Raw genomic sequence first — 20,017 nt, 5'->3', positions numbered from 1 at the left:
ATTCAATAAATGGTGCTGGGAAAACTGGATAGCCATATGTAGAGGACTGAAACAGGATCCACACCTTGCACCTCTCACAAAAATCAACTCACAGTGGATAACAGACTTAAACCTAAGGCGTGAAACTATAAGAATTCTAGAGGAAAACGTTGGAAATACTCTTATAGACATTGGCCTAGGCAAAGAATTTATGAACAAGACCCCAAAGGCAATCACAGGAAAAACAAAAATAAATAAATGGGACCTGATCAAATTAAAAAGCTTCTGCACAGCCAAACAAACTATCACAAGAGGCAACAGACATTCTACAGAATGGGAGAAAATACTGGCATGCTACACGTCCGATAAAGGGCTGATAACTAGAACCAATTGTATTTTTATATACTAACATTGAATAAATGAAACCAAAATTAAAAACACGATCACAATACCATTTACAATAACAAAATATCAATATTTAGGTATAAACACAAAAATATACATACAAGATTTGTATGCAGAAATATATAAAATGCTACGAATGAAATCAAAGGAAATAAAGAGAGATACATACTGTTTTTATGGATTGGAAGTTCTATTGATTTAATGCAATTTCTATCAAAAATCTGTCAAAAGTTTTGTAGAACAGTAAGTGCTCAAATAGATGTTTTACTGAGTAAATAAATACCTGGAATTTGGCTGTATATATCCTTGCTTTGGTCTAAACTTAAAGTAAGCATTGCCTTATTTTAAATCCCAAGCAATAATACATTAATTTTATGAAAAAAAAAAGTTTTGTAGATATAGACAAGCATATTTTAAAATTTATAGATGAAGTATCTGTACTGGTCATGGTAGGCTTAGGAACAAAAAGTTCTCTGTAATGTAAAGAAAGGAAAAACATATTTTATAAATTCAGGCTTGTCATCAAGAGAACCCTATGTCTTTATCAGGCTTAACAACCAGAAATCAAAGGAAAGGAAAGTCCACCCTATGAGTGACCCTTGATGTCTGTCTCACCTTTTTTTCATTCACATGAGAATTTTTCATCTTTCTAATTCCAATTTGCTACTCACATGACTCTGCATTCTTACTGTTAGGTACTTCTTCTTTGCAGCCACAACATGCTGTTCATTTGGACATTGGAGACCAAGGTCTAATTAAACAAAAAATCATCTTTCTTGGGCTCATGGGGTAGCAGAACTGACCCAAAAACAGTGCATCTAAGTGATTCCACAAACTCAGTTGAACCAGCCATTGAGCTGGACCCCTGGAGTGGAGAAAAGAAAGCCACATATGTAATATTTTTTTTATATTGCTTCCCTGCTAGAAACATCCGCCAGGACAGAATGACACTTGATGTCAGAAAGCCCTGCATCTCATATAAGGAGATATTTAAGATTCAGCATCTAATTGGTGTTTGAACTTCAGAAAGTTTCCTTTTATATAGTCTTTGATGGCAGGGAAGATGTTAAAAAGAGTTTCTATTGGCTCCCGGAAGATGGCAACGTCAAGCAATGGGACTATATAATCCCCTTCCTGTTTTAGAAGCCCTCATTAAAGGCCAGAGGGCTCCTCATTTGGTTTGAAGAAACTGAGGCTGTGACCTAAAGACATGAGGACCCGAAGAATCGTGAATGGACACTGCTTCCTCCAGGGACTTGCTTTTCTCCTCGTCAGTGCCTTAGCGGGTGCTCAGGGTAAGCAGAACCTTACTTCTTAAGACCAGCAGAGATGCCTGATTAGCTCTCAGGCTCTGGGGAATGGTCCCTGGGACGGTAAAGATAACGCCTCTGTATTGACGACTTGGTTTTGACCAAATGAGATCTTTAGAGACAGTTAATGCTGATTTTTCTCCTGTGGGAGTCTCTGTTTTTCAAGTTCAGCAGAGTCTCTGATGTGTACTCTGATCCTTTTTGTACTCTATATTTTGTCTTTCCCCACTGGGATTCTGGTATTTCCATTTTTCTGCTGGCGAACTGGGGGGTGTGTGTGTGTATGTGTGTGTGTGTAAGAGAGGAGAGGGAGAGAAATGGATAAAGTGGAGTTCCAAGGGTATATGAAGGGTAAATATGTGAATAGGAACATGTCGGCCCAGTGGAAGTCAATTTTCTAGCTAGGCATCCATAGAACTCACACTCTCTATGCCAGGCTGCTGGGTTTGATGGTGACTGTGGTAGTGATGGTAATGATATATGTATGCGTGTATGTGATGAGAGAAGATATGGACACCTTGATGCCTATGAAGAAAGCCCTCCCAATATTAACTAGAATTACACCCTAGATAACTCTGCACCTGCAGTCTGAGCCTCACTGTGAGTCTCTTTTTCTTCCCCACAAACCCACAGCTCAGGCGTTTCTGCTTTACTGTAGTCTTTCCCAAGCCCTGGCTTCTTGGCAGAAGTTTTTCTTCCTGCCAGTGACATTTCCCTTCCTGCCTCTCGGGTTGGTGGTCCTCCAGTGCCATTGTGCAGTGGAGAAAACTGATGCCAAATATTGGTGTTCATGGATGGGTTGATATCGGCATTGAAGACAGAACAGGGATCTGGCCTTAGAGACTTCAGAATGTGCTTCTCCTGGTCAATTTTTCCCTGCCCCGTGGGGTACTCAAGCTTATCCTGTGACATCCTGATATTTAGGAAGAACCCCCTGCTTGTGAATGTCCTTATGGTGAATTTTCTCCCTGTAGTTCCCTCAGACCCTACATTAAATCTGGTTTCCATTGAGCCCCTGGCTTGTCAAGGGAGTCCAAGACATCAGTGTTTGACCTCTTGAAATGAGAATAATTCAGCCACATACCCAGAGAGCCAGCTCTTCCAGGTGTGGGCTTTGGGCATGGATGCTTCAACAATGCTCCTCACTTCTCTGTCTCTTCTCTAGCCCATGTTTCCCCCATAGTTCAAGCCCCTTCTGTCAGAATTCTCTGTCCTTCTCCTTTGGGAAATTCTACCCCTTCCAACAGGAGCAAGAAGTTCTGCTCCTCACACTCGTATTACATGTCTTAGAAATCAAGGTCCTTGAGCTTTGGCTGTATGCCAGTGCCGGTTGTCCTTTCCCAGGCTTTTCCAGTTCTCAGGGGTGGAGGGAGAAATTCTCAAAACAAAATTTAAAATTGGTGCTCTATTCTATTTTATCCTTCCTCTCCAGCATGAGAGCCATGAATAAATTTCTCATTAGGCTAAAAAGAAATCACAGCTTACTCAAACAAGCATAATTTTTTCTCAGAGAGAACTTTTTGTAGGATGTTATTAAAGCACATGTTCACATGTTAAAGCACTCAGTTCACATGAGTTTGCCCCATCTACTTGTGAAATTTCAACCTTGGTATCACAGTGCCAAAGACTATTAAAAATTTCCTGCCCTGACACATGTGACCAGACTCCACAGTGAAAGTCAGGATTTACCATCTCCCTTTAGATTCTTTCTCAACACTAAATCTCTACTTTAATAGTAGGCATTTTTCAGTCCCTAAACACACACACACACACACACACACACACACCTGCACGATTAGATCATAAAGTTCTTTCATGTCATTTTCCATTTTAAAAATTAACAATTTATTTTAAATTTCTTTCTTATTATAGTATCTTCTACATCATTTGTATTGTTGCCAGTATTTCACTGTGTTATAGAATCATAATTTATTTATCTAATCCCATTTTTGTATACTTATGTTTTCAAATATAATGCTGTGATAAAATTCTTATTTTATTTATTTATTTTTTTTTTTTTTTGAGACAGACTCTCACTCTGTTGCCCAGGCTAGAGTGCCGTGGAATCAGCCTAGCTCACAGCAACCTCAAACTCCTGGGCTCAAGCAATCCTTCTGCCTCAGCCTCCCGAGTAGCTGGGACTACAGGCATGTGCCACCATGCCCGGCTAATTTTTTCTATATATTTTTAGTTGTTCAGCTAATTTCTTTCTATTTTTAGTGGAGACGGGGTCTCGCTCTTGCTCAGGCTGGTCTCGAACTCCTGAGCTCAAACGATCCTCCCGCCTCGGCCTGCCAGAGTGCTAGGTTTACAGGCATGAGCCACTGCGCCCGGCCCCGATAAAATTCTTATTAACATCTATATTGACCTAATGGAAAAGCCATTATTATTTTCTCAATATAACCATTTTAAAAGCCTCTAATATATATTACCTAATTGCCCATCAGACTAGTTTTCAATAACTTTAATTCTCAATGACATTAACTGAGAGTATTGTTTTTTCATAACCTTGCCACAAGTGTGTTATATGATGTTTTTTAATCTATATGAACACCATCTACAAAAATTTATTTTCTTTCTCATATTGTGGTCCTCAGATAGCTCTGGTAACATTTTTATTTTTTCTCTGTAACGTCTATCATTTTCTTATTTATTTATAGGAACTCTTTATAAGCTAACATCATTTACTGTTTGTCTTGCATATTTGTAAATAATTTTCCTATTGTTTGCATATTAATATTCTTAGGCTGTGTGGGGGGAGGAGTGTTGTATATGGTCAAATATATAATGCTTTACCTTTATGATTTCTGCCTTTAGTGCCACGCTTTGAATGCCATTCTTCACCCCAAAATCACTTTCAATCAAGTTTTATTTTCCACAAAGAATTTTACAGTTTCACTAAAGAGTATTTAAAACTTTATTGTATCTGAATTTATTTTAATGTGTGTGATAATGTTATACCATTTGCACCAGATAGGAATTACATTTTAGATATTTGAAACCTTTGTTCCATCACAAAGTAAAAATACAGATGTGTAATATGGGTTTTACTAGTCTATGATACTATAGAGAGAGATGCATTCAATCACTTTAACAACTTGGTTAAAAGATGCCAGTCTGTATTCCAATTCCAATTAAAGCAATCAGAGGGGGACTTCCCAGAAACCCATCACCGTATCTACTCACCTACCAGCAATTCTCCACTTTCCCAATAGGCTAATTATCTCCAGTCTAAAACCAATTCCTCCCCTCCTGCACTAGATGCCCCCATCCCAGCACGTCCACTAAAGGGCGTACCTCAAGCAAGTCTCCCCCAGTTCTCATATCCCATCAGTTTCCACCTTCTGCTGATTATTTACCAACTTACAAACATGTCTCCCATCTTAAAACAAATGAACAAATAAACTTCTCTTGACCCCACTTCCGCAACAGTTACTGCTCCTTTTCTTTGCTCCCCTTTGTAGCAAAGCTCCTCACAAGCACAGTCTACAACACAGTCTGCAACTTCCCTCTATCTCTTCTCTTTCAAATGAAATCAGAACAGGCTTGTTGACCACTCACTCCACTAAAGCTTCCCCTTGTAAAGCCCATCAATGATTCCCACATTGCTAAACTCAATGATCAGTTCTCAGTTACTGTTTGTATAATTTTTGCTTGCTGTAGTATACTGAGTAGTATCTGGCACAGTTGATTCCTCCCTCCTCTCAGAACGTTCTTCACCCTGACTTCTAAGGCCAACACTCTCCTGCCCCACTGATGGTTCCTTCCCAGCGTGTTTGGTAGTTCAGCCTTTTTTCCCAGAACTCTTAATTATAGGGTGTCCCAAGGACTCAATCTCAGATTCTCTTCTCTTTAATATCTCCACCACACTTTTGGGGATCACATTTAAATCTCATGGTTTTGGTCAGGTACAGACCCCAGTACTTTGGGAGGCCAAGACGGGAGGATCACATGAAGCCAGGATTCAAGACCAGCCTGGACAGTATAGTAAGACCCCGTCTCTACGAAAAAAATAACAAAAATTAGCAGGACATGGTGGCACATGCCTGTAGTTCCTCCTGTACTCAGGAGGCTTGTGCCCAGGAGTTCTAGGTTGCAGTGAGCTGTGATCCCACCGCTGCTCTTTAGCCTCGGCGACAGAGCAAGAGCCTGTCTCTAAAAAAACTCATGGTTTTAAATATCACTTATATTCCATCAACTCACGTATTTATATCTGTAGCCCAGATCTCTCCCACCATATCCAGACTTGTCTATCCTGTTGTCTCCCTGGCTGCTCCAGTTGGATATCTGCACACATCTCAGAGTAGCACATCCAAAACTGAACTCCAGCTTCCCCTCACCCTCTCTCAGAAAACATACTTGCTTCACCCACAGTTTAGTCCAAAACCTTGGAGTCATCCCTGACTCTTCTTTTTCTCTCACGTCTCATATCAAATCTGTCAAGAAAATCCTGTCATTTTTACCTGCAAAATATAGCCAGGCTCTGACATGCTTTTCTACTTTATTAATCTTTTCAAAGAACTGCCTTCAGAACTTGTGATCTGCTTGATTTTGTTATTATATTTTTCCATTATCATACATTTTCTTCCCTTTATTATTATTCTTCTCTCTACTTTCTTAGGAATCATTCCTTTCCTGTCAATTTAAAGGAATCATTACTGAATTAATTTTCAGATATTTTCTTACCTCTTTATGTATGAGCACTTACAGTCATAAACTTCTCCCTACATGCTGCTTTAACTGCATTTCATACGTTTAAAATATAGAAATTTTATTTTCATTTTGAACCATTTTTACTTTGTGATTTCTTAACCTCAATCTGCACATTTGTCCTATTATTTCCATTTATATTTTAAAAATAAAGGTAAAAGGGTAATTCTCCCCATTTGATTCTTGATGAATCCACAAAAGTGGCCCTGATCAATCATTTTTCAAGGTCAGTAGCTACCCCTTTATCCCTAGTTTCACTTTTCTTGGTTTCAGTTACTCACAATCAACCACGGTCTGAAAATATTACATAGAAAATTCCAGAAATAAACAACTCATAAGTTTTAAACTGTACACAGTTCTGAGTGTGATGAAATCTCTTGTGGCCCCACTCTGTCCCACCCAGGGCTTGAATCATCCCTTTGTCTAATTTATCCACAATGTGTACACTACCCACCCATTAGTCACTTTGTAGCCATCTGGGTTATCAGATTGAAAAAAACATAGTCTAGATAGGGGTGGGTACTATCTGGAGTTTGAGGCATCCACTGCAGGTCTTGGAACATGTCCCCCATGGGTAAGAGGGACTATTGTAATAGGATCTCATTTCCCTTGTCTATATTATTTATTTATTTTCTTTTTTTTATTTCAGCATATTACAGGGGTACAAATGTTTAGGTTACATGTATTGCCTTTGCCACCCACCAAGTCAGAGCTTCAAACGTGTCCACCCCCAGACAGTGTGCACCGCGCCCATTAGGTGTGAATATACCCATCTTCTCCTCCCCCCTCCCACCTGCCTGACGCCGATAAATGTTACTACTATATGTGCTCATAAGTGTTGATCAGTTAATACCAATTTGATGGTGAGTACATGTGGTGCTTGTTTTTCCATCTTGTGATATTTCACTTAGCAGAATGGACACAGTTTTTAAAACTTCCAGATATATGAGGAATTTTCCGTCTATCTTTCAAATTTCTAATTCAAATGTTCACAATAAAAAATAATTTCATCATACTCAGAAAATGTGATCAGTACTATGATTCTTTGATATTTGCTTAGATTTGTTTATAAATGGTTACATGATCAATTTTTGTAAACGCTTCATCTACACTTGACAGAAATGTGTACATGCTTATTGTGTGTATAGGACTTAATAGCATGTTAATAGCACAGTTCAACTCTTCTAATATTTGTTACAGTAGTCCCCTCTTATCCACTGGGGGGGTGGCGTTTGAAGACCTCCAGTGCGTGCCTGAAACCACAGATAGAACTGAACCTATAGATACTACATATTTTCCTATACATACATACCTATGATAAAGTTTCATTTATAAATTAGGCACAGTAAGAGATCAACAGCTAATAATAAAATAGAACAATTATAACAATATACTGTAATAAAAGTGACTGTGTGCTCGCTCGCTCGCTCTCTCTGTCTCTCTCTCAGTATCTCGTTGTGCTGTACTCACCTATTTTCAGACCTCGGATAACTGAAACTGCCAAAAGGGAAACTGGATAAGGGAGGACTACTGTATTGTTTTTTTCCTGCCTTGCCTGTCATTTATTGAGATTTATATGATCTCCGTAGTTCTAGCAATCATTGAACGGTATATATTGAGCCTTTTTGTTAAGTACATGTACGTTTTAAATTATTAAATCTTCTTTGTGAATTGAAATATTTTGTATTATTGGTTTATCTCCTAGTTCCTAACAACACTTTGAATCTTAAAGTCTGTTTTGTCTTCTATTAATATAAAAGTCTCAGTTTTTATTTGCTTGTTTTTGCCTCACTTTTTTAACATTTTGTTTTGAAGTAACTTCAAATTTACAGAAAATTGGCAAAAAAGAAAATATACAAGTCGTCCCCATATTCAACCAGGTCCCCCAAGTATTAACACTTTGCCATGTTTGTTTCATCATTCTCTTTCTCACTGATTTTTAAATTATTATTGTTGTAAAATTCACTATTTTAAAATGTACGATTCTGTGGTACATTCACAATATCATGCAGCCAGCAACGCTCCCTAAGACCTTTCCATCATTCCAAAAAGAAATCCTTTACCTAAGCAATCATTTTCCATTCCTCCCTCCCCCTAGCTCCAGGCAACCATTAATCTTATTTGTCTCTATGGATTTACCTATTGTGGATGTTTCATATAACATGTGAGGTTTTTTGACTGATTTTGTCCACTCAGAATAATGTTTTCAAGGTTTATTCATGTTGCAGTATGAATCAGTACTGCAATCCTTTTTATGACAGACGATGTTTCACTGTGTGAGGATACCACATTTTGCCCATCCATTCATCAGCTGATGGGAATTTATTAATCAAATTTTCAGTGTTCAATACAGTATGATTAACTATAGTCACCATGCTGTACATTAGATCTCTAGACTAACATCTCTAGATGTCTTTCTTACAAAGAACATTTGACTATATTTTTTAAAATATCTAATTTGATATTCTTTGCTTTTAACTCACAATTATAGTAGACGTATTTTCTTCAGTTACTTGTATATTTTGGGTTGTTGTGGAAACTGTCATTCATTATGTTTTCAAACATAACCTCTTTCAAGCTCACTTCTGCTTGCTCTTGCATCTCTCTCTCCAAACTTCCCCCTCTTTTGAAGCCCCCAAATACACATATGTTATATCTTCTCATTCTATTTTCCATATTTCTTAACTTCCTTTTTAGTTTTTTCATTTCCTTGACTCTGTTCTGCATTCTGGGTAATATTTTGGATTTATCTTCCAGCTCACACACTCTGTTTTTATCTGTATCTGCTCGGATATATAATTCATCCACTGAGTGTTTTATCTTAACAATTATTCTTGAGAATTAAAAATTCCATTTGTTTCATCTTCAAATATGGTGATCACTTCTAATAATCTCTTGTGACTTGCAAATCTTCTTAATTTTATTATTTTTAAAATATTCCATATATGGCTATATATTTGTATGATAAACCCATGATCTGAGTTTGGTGGGGGATCTAAAATTATTGTTGGTTTACTATGGACTCATTCATTCATTAATTCATCTATTCAACACACATTTATTGACTTTTATGTGTCAGAAAAGTTCGTCAGTATTTGTGACATAGCAGTGAACCAAATATAAAGATAAATCCCAGATTTCATGAAACAGATTCTGGAGGAGAATTAATAGACAATAATGTAAATATATAAATAAATCTGATATTATAATATGATATGTTCTATAGAAAGAAATAAAGAAGGAGAGGGGAATAAAAGGGGATGGAGTGCACAAGGTTGCAATTTACATATATTGTTTGGTGAAAGCCTTATGTAGGTGGTGGTTTTTCTCCTCCTGTGCTAATGAAGCTCTATATCAGGTATGCTCTCCTTAAGAAGGGATTTGTGTCTGCTATGGCCAGTGTCCTGGGTAACCCCAGTATTCCCCCAGATCACATTTGATCCTTTATATGGTCCAGATTTAATGAGAGTCTCCATTAAAACTCCCACATGACCCCTCAGAACAGGGCTGAGGCATAATATTCTTAGGAGGACTCTCATCAGAATTTGTCCCAGAGCTGGAGATTCAGTGTCATCCTTACCAAAATCCCATCTGGCTTCTTTGCAGAAATTGACTTGCTCATTCTAAAATTGATATGGAAATACAAGGGACCTGGAATAGCCAAATCAATCTTGGAAAAGGTGAATGAAGTTGGAAAATTCATACTTCACAATTTTTAAACTTAATACAAAATTATAGTAATCAAAACAATGTGACACTGACAAAGTAGATTATATATCCATGGAATAAAATTGAGAGTCCTGAAATAAGCCCTCACACTTATGGTCAATTGATTTTGAACAAGGTTGCCATGACAATTTTTAAAAAGAGTCCTTTCAACAAATGATGCTGTAACAACTACATATCCACACGCACAAGAATGAAGTTGGACCTTAACTCACAACAAATTTAAAAACGTCCTCAAACTGGATCAAAGACTTAAATGTAAGAGCTAAAAATATAAAACTCTTAGAAGAAAACTTAGAAATTTGTGAGCCTGGGCTGGGAAAAGCCTTCTCAAATATGCTACCAAAGCACAAACAACCAAAGGAAAAATAGATAAATGGAATCTCATTAAAATTAAAAACTGTTGTGCTTCAAATGAAGCCTTCAAGAAAATGAAAAGGCAACCCACAGAATGTGAGAAAATATTTGCAAATCATGTATTTTATAAGGAATTTATGTCTAGAATATATAAGAACTCATAATTCAATAATATAAAAATTAAAAATGGTCAAAGGATTTGAATAGACATTTCTTCAAAGAAGATATACAAATGACTAATTAGCACATTAGAAGATACTTAATACCACTAGTCACAGAAAAAAGCAAATCCAAACTGCAATGAGATACCACTCACACCCTCTAGGATGGCTAGAATCCAAAAGGCAGATAATAACAAGTGTGGGTGAGGATGTGGAGAAATTGAAACTCTCATACACTGCTGACAGGAAGATCAAATGGTGCAGCCATTTTGAAAATAGTCTAGCAATTCCTCAAAATATTAAACATATTGGTACCATATGACCGTTTCACTTGTAGATACAGACACAAAAGAAGTCAAAACATATGTCCACACAAAAACTTGTACATGAATGTTCATAGCAGCATTGTTTATAATAGTCAAGAGGAGGAAAGAGCCTAGTGACCATTGACTGATGAATGGATAAATAAAATGAGGTATATCCATATAATGGAATATTATTCAGCCATAAACAAAATAGATGCTACAACATGGTTGAACCTTGAAAACATTACACAAAATGAAAGAAGGTAGTCATTAGGGGTCATATATTGTATGGTTACATTTATATGAAATGTCCAGAATAGGCAAATCTATAGAGACAAAAAGTAGATTAGTAGTTGCCTTGGGCTGCAGGGGATGGTGGATTTGATGATGACTAACTGGTATAGGGTTTCCTTTTACAATGAAGAAATTATTCTAAAATTCATTCTAGTGATGGTTGCACAATTCTGTGAATATACTAAAAGGCATTGAATGTACAATTATGTGGGCAAACTGTGTGGTGTGTGAATTATTTCTCAATAAAACTGATACCAAAAAATCTAAGTGATTATAATAATATCTATGTTTTTATTCCTGGTATTGGTAAGTTGGTTTTCTCTCTGTTCTTTATTAGTAATGCTCAGTGTTTATCAATTTTATTAATATCTTCAGTAAACTACATTTGAAGGGTTTTTCTCTATTTTCTATACCTTATATTTGCTCTCTACCTTATTAATTTTTACTTTTGGCTTTATTAATTCCAACCTTCTACTTCCTTTAGGTTTCATTTGCTGATCTTCTAGTTTCTTAAATGAAAGCATACATTTTTCACTTCCAGTCTTCTTTTTTAAATCATGCATTCTAGCTTATAAGTTTCTCTTAGGCACTGCTTTAGTTGCATTAGGGGAGTTTAGTTACATATTTTCATTATCATTATTTCATAAAATTTTCTAATTTTTTATTTCGTCCTGGATCAAGGCATTTTTTAGAAGACTGATGCTTCATTTCCCAACCTTTAAGAATTGCTAGCTATATTTTCTTATTAATTATTAATTTAATTTTACTGTTGTGAGAAGAAATACTCTATGAATTCAACTATCTGAAACTTTTTGTCTCATCATGTAGTCAATTTTGAATCCTGTTTTATGTGCATTTACCATAAATATGAGTTACATCATTGTTGAATGATGTGTTCTAAATATGTTTAGTTCAATGGGTTGATAACATTGTTTGACATGTACTATATTCATCTTTTTTGTCTGCTTGGACTACCTGCAGTTGAAAGAGTTATGTTAAAGTTCCCTCATTTTGATTCTGAAGTTGTCTATTTTTTCTTTTTGTTTTGTCAAGTATTATTATATATTTTGAAGCCACATTTTGACATCTTTCTTGGATTTTGATAACTACAATTATTTTTTTGAGGTGGAGGTTGTGTTGTTCAGGCTGGATTTGAATTCTTGGGCTCAAGCAATCCTCCCACCTCAACCTCCCAAGTAGCTGGGACTATAGCCATGTGCCATCACACTAAGCTTCTGTAATATTTTTGTTAAAGATTTATCCCACTATAATCATGAAAAATCCTTCTATAACCAAATTGGTGTATCTTACCTCAAAGTCTGCTTTTTGTGATACTGATATAGATACACCGGTTTTCTTATGGTTAATGTTTACATAGTATACACAATTTTTTCATTTTACTTTAATCTTCCTTTACCCTTATATATGAGGTGAGAATATTATTAATACAAGTAGCATGTACTTGGATTTTGTTGTTTATCTAGATTGAATTTTATTTAGAGTATTTAATCCATTTATTTTAAATGCAATTATTGATATATTTGGTTAATATCTATCATTTGCTTTTTTTAAAAAAATTGACACATAATTGTACACATTTATTGAGTACAATGTGATATTTCAATACATGTATACATTGTGTAGAAACCAAATCAGGGTACTTAATATATCCATCACCTCAAATATTTATCATTTCTTTGTCATGAGAAGATTCAAAATTCTCTCTTCTAGCTATTTTGAAACATGCAATATAATATTGTTAACCATAGTCACCTTACTGTTCAATAGAACACCAGAAGTTATTACTGCTATATAATTGCAACTCTGTACCTATTGATTAATCTCTCCCTATCTCCCTCCCTCTCCTATATCCTCCCCAGCTTCTGGTAACCACTATTCTACCATTTACTTCTATGAGATCAATTTTTTAGATTCCATATAAGCGTGAGATCATATCATAATTGTCTTTCTGTGCCTAGCTTATTTCACTTAACATAATGTCCTCCATGTTGCCAAAAAAATGATATGATTTCATTCTTTTTACATCTGAATAGTATTCTATTATGTATATGTAACTCATTTTCTTTATCCATTCATCCACTGATGGAAAAAAGATTGGTTCGATATCTCAGCTTTTGTGAAGGGTGCCGCAATAAACATGGGACTGTAAATATCTCTTCAACATATTGATTTCACTTCCTTTGGATATATATCCAGTGATGGAATTTCTGGATCATATGATAGCTCTATTTTTATTTTTTGAGGAACTTCCATACTCTTTGCCATAATGAATGAAACCAGACCCCTATCTCTCACCATATATAAAAATCAACTCAAAATGGATGACGGACTTAAATGTAAGATGCAAAATGATAAAACTACAAAAGCAAAACATAGTCAAACTGCTTTATGACACTGGTCTGGGCAAGAAATTTTGTATAATATTCCAAAAGCACAGGGAACAGAAGCAAAAATAGACAAATTGGATCACATCAAACTAAAAAGCTTCTCCACAGCAAAGGAAACAATCAACAGAATGAAGAGACAGCCTACAGATTGGAAGAAAATATTTGTAAACTATGTATCTGACAAGGGTTAATATCCAGAATATATAAGGAACTCAAACAACCCAATAGCAAAAATAATTATAACACAATTTTAAAATGGGCAAAAGATCTGAACAGATATTTCTCCAAAGAAGATACATAAAGGGCCAACAGGTATGTGGGAAAATGTTCAATATCACTAATCAGAGAAATGCAAATCAAAGCCACAATGAGATATCACCTCACCCAGATAGAATGCCTATTATCAAAAAGACAAAAAATAACAAATATTTGTATGGATGTGGAGAAAGGGGAACTTTCATTATTTGCTTTTAACTGACCCATCTGCTTTATGTTCCTTTTTTTCTCCTTTTTTGCCTTTTTGTGTTAAATAGTTTTTTATTATTCCAAATTTTCCTCTTTTCCCTTTATTTTCAGCAGCTTTACTAGGTGTAGGAGTTTTCATATCTTTCTTGGGGTTCTTGAGCTTATTAAATATGTGAATTGATGTCTTTCATCTATTTTAGGAAAGTCTCATTTATTTTCTCTTCAAACATTGCTTCTGCTTCTCTCTCTCCTCCTGCTCCTCCTCCTTCTCTCTCCTCTCTCAGACTTCAATTCTGTATGTTAGGCCTTTTGAGTATATTCCAAATGTCTTTTCTACTATATTTTTGTCTACCAATTTTTTTCTCCATGATTTTCAGTTTTTAAATTTTTTTTTTCTATCACCATATATGACCTGAAAGTTTTTAAATTTTTCATTGACCTGAGTTCTAAATCATTGATTCTGTCTTCAGTTCTGTCAAAACTACTTTTGGAAGAAAGGGGAACACTCCTACACTGCTGATGGGACTATGAACTAGTACAACCTCTGTGGAAAGCAATATGGAGATACTTCAAAGAGATACAAGTAGAACTATCATTTGAGCCAGCAATTCCATTACTGGGCATCTACCCAAAAGAACAAAAGACATTCTATAAAAAAGACATCTGCACTTGAATGTTTATAGCAGCACAATTCACAATTGCAAAGATGTGGAAACAACCCAAGTGCCCATCAATACATGAGTGGATTAATAAAATGTGGTATATGTATACCATGGAGTTCTACTCAGCCACAAAAAACAATGGTGATATAGCACCTCTTATATTATTCTGGATAGAGCTGGAACCCATTCTACTAAGTGAAGTATCCCAAGAATGGAAAAACAAACACCATATGTGCTCACCATCAAATTGTTATTAACTGATCAACACTTAAGTTCATATATAGTGATAACATTCATTGAGTTTTGGGCAGATGAGTATATACACACCTAATGGATGCAGTGTGCACCATCTGGGGATGGACATGCTTGAAGCTCTGACTGGGGTGGGACAAGGGCAATATACATAACCTAAACATTTGTACCCCCGTAATATGCTGAAATAAAAATTTAAAAAATAAATAAACTGCTTTTAAACGTGTTCATCCAATTCTTAAGTTTAAACATTTTATTTTCAGTAGGTGACTGTTCCTTTGATGTTTTTGTGTGTGTATTTAAAATTCTATGTTAAAATTTTTTCATCTTTTCACCTGTTTGTTCTCTCATTTCCTCTGTTTTCTTAAATACATTGATCATAATTAAGGTTCTTATGTGCTAACTCCAGCTCTTTGTTATGTGTGCTTCTGCGGTCTCTTGGTGTTTTTCTTTCTTTTTTTTTTTTTTTTCTCTTTGTTAATTTGTCAGGTGATCCCATATTTTTACATGCCATGTAATTTTTTGTTGAAAGCTAGAAATTATATATGAACAAATAAGACATTTCATATTTTTCCTAACGCCTGAAAGAATTCATCTTTTGTTCTGCCAGGCAGGTGGGGGTGGGAATGCTGATCACCCAGACATGTACATCCAACCCAGAACTGAACTGGAAAAAGTCTGATTGACTCAGTCCCCCTCTTACTTGCCTCTGTTCCTATGGCGTGAGTTTTCAGGGCTGTCAACTAAGAGCCTGTGTCTGTGCATTTTTGGTTGCTTAGCACCAAGGGAATGAGGGAGTATCCACTCTGAATTCCAAGGTGTTTGATGTAGTTCTTTGGCCTCTTCCCCACCCCCCAACCAGCTTTAATTCCAGGAAAATATTTAAGGAGAAAACCTGCCATATATGATAATGGTCCTCGAGTCTCCAATTTTGTCATCCTAGCCTCATGTAACCCCCAAAGTTGTGCTGGCTTCTCAGAGACAGCAGTCCTCTGCTTTGCCTAAGCCCACAGTCTAAGCCATTAGCCCATGCACTGAATTGGGAAATTCTCTTAGAGAAAAAGAAGGTATAGATCATTGGATGAACTCTGAAATAATCTTACTCTTTGAGATTTTAGTATATTTAGTCCATGTTGCTTCCACAAACATCTAATGCTTTAATTTTTTTCTTTGTTTACATTTTCCAGCTTTTCTAGTTGTTCCTAATAGAAACATTGACCTGATGTGAATTCCTCTTCTGTTCTTCATGGAAGCAAAAGTTCTAGGTTTGATTCTCTGTTTCACCATTTACTTAAAGTGCACTATTGATGGGCATTACTTAACTACTCATCACTTTTCTTTCTTTTTTTTTTTTCTTTACTAATTTCTGAATTTTTTTTAATTTGAGAATGTTATGGAGGTACAAACATTTTGGTTACATATAATGCCTTTGCCTCACCTAAGCCAGGGCTACAAGCTTGCCCTTCCCCCATACAGTGCACTCTGCATTCATTAGCTGTGAGTTTACCCACCCCTACCACCCCCCTCCCACCTGACTGGCACCCAATGAATATTACTACCATGTGAGCACCTTAGTGTTGTCAGTTAGTACCAATTTGATGGCAAGTACACGTGGTGCTTGTTTTTCCATTCTTGGGATACTTCACTTCAAAGGATGGGCTCAAGCTCCATCCAGGATAATATAAGAAGTGCTACTTCACGATTGTTTTTTTAGTTGAGTAGTATTCCATGGTATACATATACCACATTTTATTAATCCACTCAGGTATTGATGGGCACGTGGGTTGTTTCCACATCTTTGCAATTGTGAATTGTGCTGCCATAAACATTTGAGTGCAGATGTCTTATTATAGAATGTCTTCTTTTCCTTTGGGTAGGTGCCTAGTAGTGGGATTGCTGAATCAAATGGTATTCTTGTGTTTAGAAAGAAGAGAACAATAATACAGTGGGTTTGTCCAAATTGTCTGTTCAAGTGATTGCAGAGCAGGAATCACTGCCCCAGTTCAGTGACTCCCTGTCTGACCCAGCAGCCCCTGCAGCCTCGGAGGACAGAGCTGCCACCTGCTCAGGTGAGAGGCCCCACAGGACCAGAAACCCTTCTTACTTCCTGCACAAACGCCCCATTGACATGGCTCTGTCTCTCCTCAGAGAGCCGACAGCTCCGCCTGGTGGACGGGGACAGTCGCTGTGCCGGGAGAGTGGAGATCTACCATGAGGGCTCCTGGGGCACCATCTGCGATGACAGCTGGGACCTGAGCGATGCCCACGTGGTGTGCAGACAGCTGGGCTGTGGACAGGCCCTGAAAGCCCTGGGCTTTGCTCACTTTGGGAAGGGATCAGGGCGCATCTGGCTAGACGACCTGAATTGCACAGGAAAGGAGTCCCACGTGTCCAAGTGCCCTTCCCGGGGCTGGGGGAAGCACGACTGCATTCATGCTGAGGACGCAGGGGTCACCTGCTCAGGTATGGTCAGCGCATTGTCCACTGCCTGGGAGAATGGAAAGTTACAGGGAAGCAGGTGACTGGTCTCTGTGGAAATAGGGGATGGATGGGCTGGAGAGGTATGAGAGGTCCACCCAGGGTCCCTGACTGCTCTGAGTAGCTGTAGATGATGCACTTCACTTACTTTCTTTTTCTAAGTCTCAACTGCTGTTCTTTCCTTCCCCCGTGCTCTTACCTGATAAGACAATTTATTCTAGTATCATCTCAAAATCAAGCTTCGTAATTTTGTTTTTATAATTTGCTTTTTGTATAAGGAAACATCTGCAAATCACTATACACACTCTTCTTGTGACAGTAAGCCCATCGGAGTACTTTCCTTGGTTGAATTCAGTTTTTCTGGGTGTACAGGGTAAGAGACATTGTTTTGCACTAAGCTAGTAGGTGTATAGGCACATGAGATATCAGTAAACCAACCAGAGAGAAATTTATGGATTTGTGTCAAATTGTGAGTCTCCTTTGCAAATTCAGAGGGAAGTACGCATAGCTCTTGGGCTGGAAGGACCAGAGAACTGTGGATGAAATGCTGAGTCATAGGTTCTCCTTGCATGATTACTGAAAATATTCTCTCTCCATTTTTGGTTCAAAACAACATCTGTATAAACTCAAACTTTGGAGGGACACTTAGTCATGCAATGGCAAATCAATGGTAGATGCAATAAAATATTGATATTAACTTGCATATTTTATAGTAAGATGTTATAGAGTTTTACCTGATGGCTTCAGTGAGTTTATACCTGATGGCTTCGATGATATGAGAAGTGCATTGGTGGGTTTATTTCATAAGAACAGGAGCAAGATGACAAATGGAATTCTTGAAGAAATGCAAGAGGCTGAGGGGTTTGGGGATAGCAACGGGAGCTGACAAAAGACACATAAGGGTTGCCTGAGCAGTGCTGAGGTTCCATGTGTGGTGTGAAGAATGCCAGGGGTACATTTATGTGAATTCTGTACGGCTGATTGTAGGAAAGAATGAGCTGTAAGACTGACTCAAGTTTGAGGCATGGAGAAGGTCAGAATGGTGGGAGGAAGAGTCCTGGTGATGACATTTTATTAAATGACTTTCCTAAGGACACAGTGTATCTATTAATATATGGCAAGAGGCCAGACAAGGATTTATCTGACTGCAATTTCATTTTGCCTCAAGGTGTTGGTTCATACATATTAATAACCCTCCTAAGGGGCAGTTTCCATCTGTGCCATCCAGGCCTCTCACAAAACTTTTCAGAGGGCTTAAAACTGTCTACTTGTTTTTCTCACCACTAGAAGAAAAGCCCAACAAAGATAAGAATATTGTTTTATTGAGATCTACATCCTCAGCACTTACAAAAGTTCCTAGAACATAGAAAATTCTGAGAAGCTGTTTTTATTTTGAGTAAGACAATGTGAAAGTGGACTCTCAATATTGCTTTCAATTCTTTTCTCCTACCTAAATATCAGTCCTGTGCAGAATGTTTAGGTGTGCCTCCTCTAAAGCCTCCTCCCTTCTTTCCCCTATTCTCACCATTTCCTGTTCAGAGGCTTGATTTTTATCTATTTTGGGGCTTCTAGCCTCCACTCTTCCTCTTACTGAACCTTGATGGGAAGACCATGCTGATCATTTCTGGCTTTCAAAGGTGAATGGCCATCCCAAGGGCAGAGGGCAAGTTTGAGCTTCAAGGAAGACGCTTTGATCTTTGTGGGTCTCTACGTGGCTACATACCACATCCGATGGAGACATTCCCAGCTTCTCAGGTAACAGAGTGCTTCTGTCCTAACAGTATCATAGGAGCCTGGAGTAATAGACGAGGAACCAGATGGACACAGAGGCAGGTGAGGCTTATGTTAGAGGACCTGAGAGTTGGCTGGATGCAGATGAATCATAGCCACAGGCAGAATAGAGGAGGCAATCTTGTTATAAGGGAAGAAATAAAGGTGTGCTCTAGATGAAAGATTTCATGAAAACCAATCTGGCCATTCTTGCTCTCTCTTGACTCTGGATAAAATCAAGCCCTAAAGCTCTAATTGTGAGAGGAGATCAGAGGAGACATTTCCTCTTGCCAAGGAGCCCTAAGCAGAAGCTTAGATGTGGAACATTGAGGCTCTCCCCATTGCGCAGGTGTAGAAAGAACAGTTTCCTGAAAGCCTGTCCCTCTGAGATCCTCCTGTGACACAGGTTGATGTCTCTCTTGCAGATAGACTAAGTTTGGAAACTGGAGGTCACCAGTGAGACAGAAGCGTAGAGGTGAAGCACCAAGGAGGGTGGGACATGATATATACTTAACACCGGGCCTGAAGGAAGAGGAAACATTGTGCAGACACCTGAGATGTAGAGTTGTCACTGAGAGGCATAAAACAAAGACACAGAAGGATAGCTCTGGATGCCAACCCTATTCCCTAACTCTGTAACCCTGAACAAGTCACTTACCCTCCCTGGGTTCTGTCTTCTTTGGTGTAAAATAAGGACATACTGCTCAAGGATCCCAAATATTATTTACAGCTTCT

At 37.5% G+C, this 20,017-nt stretch overlaps 1 protein-coding gene across 1 annotated transcript in view; it reads left to right on the top strand.

Moving 5' to 3' along the window:
• LOC138396796 (scavenger receptor cysteine-rich type 1 protein M160-like) overlaps window positions 1-20,017 on the top strand; it is a 164,672-nt gene that overhangs the window by 119,856 nt on the left and 24,799 nt on the right. Inside the window, exon 15 of the mRNA XM_069490461.1 lies at window positions 17,183-17,497. Within this exon, the coding sequence (XP_069346562.1) occupies window positions 17,183-17,497 (315 nt within the window). The remainder of the gene's footprint in view (window positions 1-17,182; window positions 17,498-20,017) is intronic.

The sequence above is a fragment of the Eulemur rufifrons genome, chromosome 16, assembly GCF_041146395.1.
Source record: "Eulemur rufifrons isolate Redbay chromosome 16, OSU_ERuf_1, whole genome shotgun sequence".
Lineage (NCBI taxonomy): Eukaryota > Metazoa > Chordata > Mammalia > Primates > Lemuridae > Eulemur > Eulemur rufifrons.
Note: the sequence above shows the minus strand (reverse complement) of the source record. Positions and strands in the feature narration are given on the sequence as shown.